The following is a 7290-nucleotide window of genomic DNA, read 5'->3' as shown; positions in this document are numbered from 1 at the left end:
AAACTTACTTTTTCTCTATTAGTCAAAGAAATCACCTCCCACCTCATTGGTCCAAAATTCCATACTTTTTACCCCTTGGTTTAGAAAAACCACTTTTCCCCCCTATTGGATAAGAAAATTCTCTTTTTCTCCCCATTGGTTCAAGAATCCTATAAATACCCCCCTCCCTTTGGATTTTCAGGCCAAACAACACCAAGTCTCTTAGGAGCATCCATAGTAGAGGAAGCTTTGCCCTCTCTCCTCCCCTCCCCCCTTGAGGTTTTTCAAGTCTTCGGAGAGATCTTCATAAGCTTGTTCTTTGGATTTTGAAGTGTTCTTCGGGCCTTCGAAATTCTTCAATCCCTTGCCTTCTTTGAGTGAGTTTTTGTGTGGAAAAAGTTTTCCCTTAGTCTCCCTCCCCCTTTGAGGTTCTTTAAGTCTTCAGAGAGATCTTTGTAAGATTTCTTTGAATCTTCGAAGTGTTCTTCGAGCCTTTGAAGTTTTTAAAAAATTTAGGTCTCAGCCCATTCCCAGTGGAAGCTCTGTCGGAGTGCCACCTTAGCCTAGCCCTCCCATAGCCTATCCCCAGCAGAAGCTCTGCCAAAGTGCCACCTCATCCAAAATCTAGAAGTAGCCCATCCCTAGCAGAAGCTCTGCCTAATTGATACCACAGTCAAAATTCGAAAGTAACCTTTCTTAGTCGGAACTCTATCCAGTCAACATCTCTCGAAAAAGGAAGTTGGAGGTCAAAACCATCTTCCCCTGAGCCAAGAAAAGCTAAAAGACAGTTTGTGTCGGCACAAATCGAGGTCCCACCCTTCTTGACCCAAATTAGGGGTCAAGCGCAAGTATAATTTCTCACCCAAATTAGCATAATGTAGACTCCATATGGACCTTGTTGTAATGTACATAATCTTTAAAATTCAGTCAATGTACATATGAGTGATAATTTAGCCATGCAAACGGAATAGGGATAATCGTGGAAAATGTTCGTTCTTAAGCATCTAGTAGGAAGACCGGTTGAACCGGGGTAGATTGGGTGCCTAACACCTTCCCAATTCTGTAACTTGACATGTACCCTAAATCACTGGTCCAGACCAACTTTTGGGCCCTTTTCTCAGGAATCGGGCCCACCCTTAGGTCTTAGACCCATAATCCTAGGTGGTGACTCCAAACCCCTTTTTGTATGATCCCAAAACCCATATTAGACTATCATCAAACCCCCGTCTCAATGAGGAACTTTACACTCCTACAAAATAGGCTTCCATGTATCTCCAAGCGGTGATAGGGTGGTACAGGGCCCACAAGAAAGCACACATGACACTCCCCTCCCCAAAGAAAGAGAAAAAGAGGAGAGAGGGCCGAAGGCAAAAGAAGGTCTTCTTCTTCCTTTTTTCCGGCCGCTACCCTCACAGTGGCGGTTCCACTAGGGATAATGTCAAGCTTCCGACACTAGATGCTACCTCTAAATGTAAGAACATTTTGCACCACATCTGTTTGAAAATGTGTTTGGCTAACCCCATATCAATATTTGTACTCACTAACCACATCATGCATCGTGCTTGAAGTGAAATTATTTGGCAAGGGACTCCCTGTCATGCTCGCACCCTCGGGGTGGTCAGTGCATGCCATGGAGAGTACTCTAAGAGCAAATGGTAGCCACATCCTATACAAGGGTGTGGGGTATTGTTAGATGGCGAAGATGTTCACAATTGTGCCAGTACCCTCGGGGAGGTCCATGCACTTTATGACATTCTGAGATCGAATAATGATATTCTTGCATTACACTTTTGCACACAATCACTCACGGTTCCACCACCCCGTGGCCAGTTGCTTAACCTCGTGTGTAATCATGAGTAATGGGCAAGGAAGTCACCCCTTTGATCTCGTACCTCTGGGTATATCAAAAGGATTATGTACCTTGCGTATATAGATCCCGTAAAGGAAACCTTGTTGGTCCTATTGCATCCATTGCATGCTCACATCATGTAGGAAATAGATGAAGAACACTAGGAACGCCACAAGCTGATCTATAGAATTTGTTTGCGATCTTGAAAAGGATTTTTCCTCTGATACATTGTCACACCCTATTCACACAGAACCGGATCGGTGACCAAGTTAACTCCTGTTAACATAAAACCTACCAGGATCATCTGATACAGTAACCACTATATAGCACACACACAACTAAAGAAAGCAGTTTCTATATTTTAGTGGAAGTCTTACATATATATACCTATAAATACCCCAATACTCTTGATACCCAAATTGTATTACGTAGTACATTTACATGTGGGACCGTAGGCGTGATATATATACCAGAAAAACAATTTAAACATTTGAAGCACAAAAGGGGTAAAATCATAAAATAATTAAAAGGAATCCTGGGTAGGTATCAGTGTTGCTGCCTCATAACACAACTCTCGTAGGGGCACTTGGCCCCATTCCCAAGATCTTCTACGATCCACCATTCCGTAGCTGGAAACTCCACAGTGGGTCCCGGCTCTAGCTCTTCAGCATAATAACTTACGAGACCATCTAAAAATGGTGTGCACATGGGATGAGCTCACTAGCCCAACAAGTGAAAAGAAAGACCAAGCAATCACTCGCAATACAAATGTACCTATATGCATACAAGTTCATTTTACTAACCTAATCCACCTAGATGAAAAATCTAGGTCATAGGTCATCTGCAACTCACAACCATAGTGTACGTATGCCCCGAGTATGAGTCACAAATTCCATCCCACGATACACCCATAGGGTTTTCAGAGAAGGCCAGCCATGGGTACTGGAAACTAAAATGGGCCTTGCCCTGCATTAAATTAAAAGCAGTATGATTGACTCTCTTGTTATATAACCAAAGTTGCCGATCATCCTAGTGATCGGTTGGGCGTACTTATAACTACCACCATTGGTGCACAACCTTAGGCTTCCCCCCAGTGATATACCCAACACCTAAACCCCTGCTGGGAAGGATCGTAGCAAAGGGATATGTCATTCCTAACCACATGCTCCTATATGAGATAGTACGACTGTATAGTGCCACCGCATCCCAATCCATGAGCCACCAATGCATTTGTTTCTAAGTCGACTATGGCATCTAGTCTAGCAATGCATCATATTCAATAATTTAAAGTCATCCATCTCATAATTCATGGCAAGAATATGCATTTAGCAATTAAAGATACCATCATATCAAGTCATAAATGAATTTCATAATGAACACGTCAATGCATGCAAATGGCATTCGTGAATGACTAGGCTATACACAGTAATGAAATAATGACATGGCTAGTCTACAACAATATTAATGTAGAAACACTCCAAAAATAAAGTCAATATCCTCTTCCCACTTACCTAGTTGTGTATAATGATCACCCTCGGTACGAGAAAGATCCGGCGAGCGATGACGTGAGATTCTAATACAACCTATCATAAATGAGGTCGAGCTTAGTATATCTCCACTTTAATTTCAAACCAATGGAGTATGATGAACCCAACACATTTAGAATCACCATAGGAGGTTGCCCGATAAATTTGGGCCCAATCGAAACCCGATGGGTCATAATGGTAGGTCAACCGACGGGCTAGGTACCCACCGGTCCTCACCCATTGGTTGGCCTAGGGGCTCTGCCAGGACCAGAGGGCCAAGAGTAGTGGGCCAGGTGCCCACCAGTCCTCGCCCACCAGTTGGGCTAGAAGCACAACCAGGATAGGTGGGCTTCGAATTGGTGGGTCCAACCACTTCTAGGGCACCCACCACTTAGAATCGGGGTTTTACTGTTCACTTTCATTCTCCATCCCACCTTGGGGACACCACCATGGGTCGAGTCGACCACACTTTCCAAAAATATAAGGTCCCATATCATAATTCTAATATAGATCTAGGATCGATTCAAAGTTTAAAGCATGGACCTTACCTCTTTGTTCAAGAACACTTCAAAAACCTCAAATCTTCTCTCTAGCTCAAGAGATCAACAAATGCTTCTCAAATCTTGTAATTTCTTCCTCTAAAACCTTCATAAACAACATGTTGGTCCTTTATTAAACCTTAGCTTCACATTCTCAAGAGGGATTAATAAGATCTAAAGGATTCCTACCCAAACCATAGGATTTCACTTAGGGTTTCATGAGGGTTTAAGAAATATGACTTTACTCACCTCAAATCGTAGATCTCGAGATGAGGATCACTAATCCAGAATTAAAATCAAAAAATTCAACCTTGGTGTGACACAACGAGCATCTTCTTCCCTTTTTCTTCCTCCTTCCCTTCTTTTTCTTTCTTTTCTCTCGCTTCTTTACTTTTCTCACCCATCGTGTAAAATAATAAATGAGGGGAAAGAAAAGTAATGAAGGCTATTAATACCTAGGTCAAAATATCTAATGACCAGACTAGTAGGTCACACGGGTGGGTCCGACCCACCCATAATCACCCACCAGTTGGCCAAAAATTAGTCGATTAATCTAGGATTTTGACAGGGCTCGATCTTGACATGTATTTCACTCTCAGTAATTGACCCAAATGCGTACTCGACCCAAAATATGGCTACGTACCTTTATTATGCGTACATGTCTTGGTGATACTTGCAAGTGCACTGCTTAGGCATATGGACTTCACTAGGCACCGACTCCAACTCATCGGCCAATCCAAGTTTAGAGTCACCCTTGCCATCATGTTCCATAAGGTACTTGCCTCAGCTCGATAGGGTTCAGGTCCTGTAAGACTAAATCGAACCAACCGGGGAAATTAGACTGGGTTTAGAAAGTAAGGTATCACATTTACCCCCCCTTTTGAAAATTTTGTCCTTGAAATTGTAGTGCCTTGTCTGAAAAGATGAGGATACTTGGCTTGGATGTCATCTTATTTTTCCCAATATGCTTTTTCAAGTGAATGATTGGCCCATCGAACCTTCACAAAAGCGATGGAGCGATTGCGAAGAGCCTTTATTTTTCGGTCTAGGATTTCAGCAGGCTATTTCAGTACTCCACAGGAAGGGCAAGCTAACTTAGCCTGCTTGTATGCTACGGAGCCGACTCGAGCCAAAATTTCAAATGGGCCAATATATCTCAAACTTAGCTTGCCCTTCCTGTGGAGTCTATGCAACCCTTTGGTAGGATAGATTTTGAGGAACACCTTCTCCTCCTCTTCGAATTCAATGCCTTTCCTACGGCTGTCTGCATAGCCCTTTTGGCGTGATTGTGATGCCTTTCCTGTGGTTGTCCCAATTATGGCTTGATAGCTATTATTATAAGAAAACTCCATAAGAGGTATGTACTCTTCCCAACTACCACTCATTTCTATTACACAGGCCCTGAGCATGTCTTCTAGTATTTGTATGGTTTGTTCTGATTGCCCATCGGTCTGTGGATGGAAAGCAGTACTCAGATTCACTTATGTTCCCAAAGCTTGTTGGAGACTCTTCCAGAATCTAAATGTGGATTTTGGGTCTTTGTCTGACACAATGCTTACTGGCACTATGTTATCCATATAAAGTTAGGTTAACTTATCCATGGAGTAATTGGTCCTGATCGGGATAAAATGAGCAGTATTGGTAAGCCTGTCAACTACCACCCAAATTGCTTCCATTCCCTTGGGTGTATGGGGCAACCCTGTGACAAAGTTCATGGTGATTCTGTCCCATTTCCACTCCAGTACGGAAAGTGGCTAAAGAGTGCCATATGGTCGATGCCTTTCTACCTTAACCTTCTAACACACGAGACATTGTGCTAAATACAAGGCAATAGTGGTCTTCATTGTTGGCCACCAATAGCTTTTTTTAATGTCTTTATACATCTTCGTACTTTCGAGATGAAGTGAGTATTTAGAACTATGTGCCTCTTTCAAAATCTTATCCTGTATCTCCATGTCATTAGGCACACATAACCTGTCCCAAAATAACAATGCCTCGTCGTTGGATATTGTGAAGTCGGGGTCAATCATTGTCTGTTCTTGAATTTTCAGCCTGATCCTTTGCAACTTAGGATCTAAAGATTGTTTCGCTATCACCTCTTGTCTGATGGATGGATGTACCTGCAAGGTTGACAAGGATATGGTCAAATGCTTAACATCATTTGACTAATGTTCTACCTCCAAGGTTCCTTCTTCATATAGAAGGATTTCATCCATCAATACCACCACTTATATCAACTGTGGACTAATAGCTAAGTATGAAAGCGATACAGTCTGAGCCTTCTGACTTAGAGCATCAGCCACCACATTAGCTTTACTCGGGTGATACTGAATATCACAATTATAGTCCTTCATAAGCTCAAGCCATCTTCTCTGCCTTATACTTAAATCTCATTGTGTGAAGAAGTACTTAAGGCTTTTGTGATCACTATATATCTCACACTTCTCCCCATACAGATAATGATGCCAGATCTTCAAAGCGAATATGACTATTGCTAGTTCTAAATCATGAGCGGGGTAGTTCTTCTTATACTCCTTGAGTTGCTTGGATGCATATGCTACCACCTTATCGTGTTGCATGAGAACATAGCCGAACCCTATCTTGGATGCATCAATATAGACTGTCATCCCACCTGTACCATTTGGAATGGTTAATATAGGAGCTGACACTATCCACTTCTTCAACTCTTAGAAGCTATTTTCACACTTTTCTAACAACTCATACTTCACACCTTTCCTGGTTGACTTAGTCATCGGCGTAGAAATCTGAGAAAAGTTTTCAATGAAGCATCGGTAGTAGCCTGCTAAGCCCAAGAAGCTTCTAATTTCTGTTACATTCTTGGGGGCCTCCCACTCTACTATAGTCTTAACCTTGTCTGGGTCTACTTCGATCCCAATCTCAGACACCATGTGTCCTGCGAATCCAACTTGCTTAAGCCAAAATTCACACTTGCTGAACTTGGCATATAACTGCTGTTCTCTTAATCTTTGCAGTACCATCCTCAAGTGCTTTGCATGTTCTTCTTCCGATTTCTAGTAAATTAAAATGTCATCGATTAAAATGATGACCCATTTATCAAAGACATCATAAAATACCCAATTCATTAAATCCATAAAAGTAGTCGGTGCATTGGATAGCCCAAAAGACAACACTAGGAATTTGTAATGACCATATCGGGTTCTAAAAGCTGTCTTTGGTATGTCACTGCTCTTAATCTTGAGTTGGTAGTAACTCGATTTGAGATCAATCTTTGAAAACACCCTAGCACCTTGTAGTTGATCAAAGCGATCATCAATGCATGGCAACGAATACCAATTCTTGATGGTCATTTGTTCAGTTCCCAGTAATCGATGCACATACACAAACTACCATTCCTTCTTCTTACCAAATAAGACTG

General features: G+C 42.0%; 1 protein-coding gene across 1 annotated transcript; it reads right to left on the bottom strand.

Annotated features, from left to right (window-relative positions):
- Positions 1 to 6580: 6580 nt before the first annotated feature.
- LOC122070371 (uncharacterized mitochondrial protein AtMg00860-like) lies at positions 6581 to 6892 on the bottom strand. Its single transcript, XM_042634518.1, has one exon. The coding sequence runs from the start codon at positions 6890 to 6892 to the stop codon at positions 6581 to 6583; it is 312 nt and encodes a 103-aa protein (XP_042490452.1).
- Between the last annotated feature and the right edge of the window lie 398 nt (positions 6893 to 7290).

The sequence above is a fragment of the Macadamia integrifolia genome, unplaced genomic scaffold, assembly GCF_013358625.1.
Source record: "Macadamia integrifolia cultivar HAES 741 unplaced genomic scaffold, SCU_Mint_v3 scaffold90, whole genome shotgun sequence".
NCBI lineage: Eukaryota > Viridiplantae > Streptophyta > Magnoliopsida > Proteales > Proteaceae > Macadamia > Macadamia integrifolia.
Note: the sequence above shows the minus strand (reverse complement) of the source record. Positions and strands in the feature narration are given on the sequence as shown.

What these genes read in the sequence shown, in the direction of transcription:
- LOC122070371 (XM_042634518.1), bottom strand. Translation starts at nt 6,892, where the DNA reads ATGGTACTGCAAAGATTAAGAGAACAGCAGTTATATGCCAAGTTCAGC.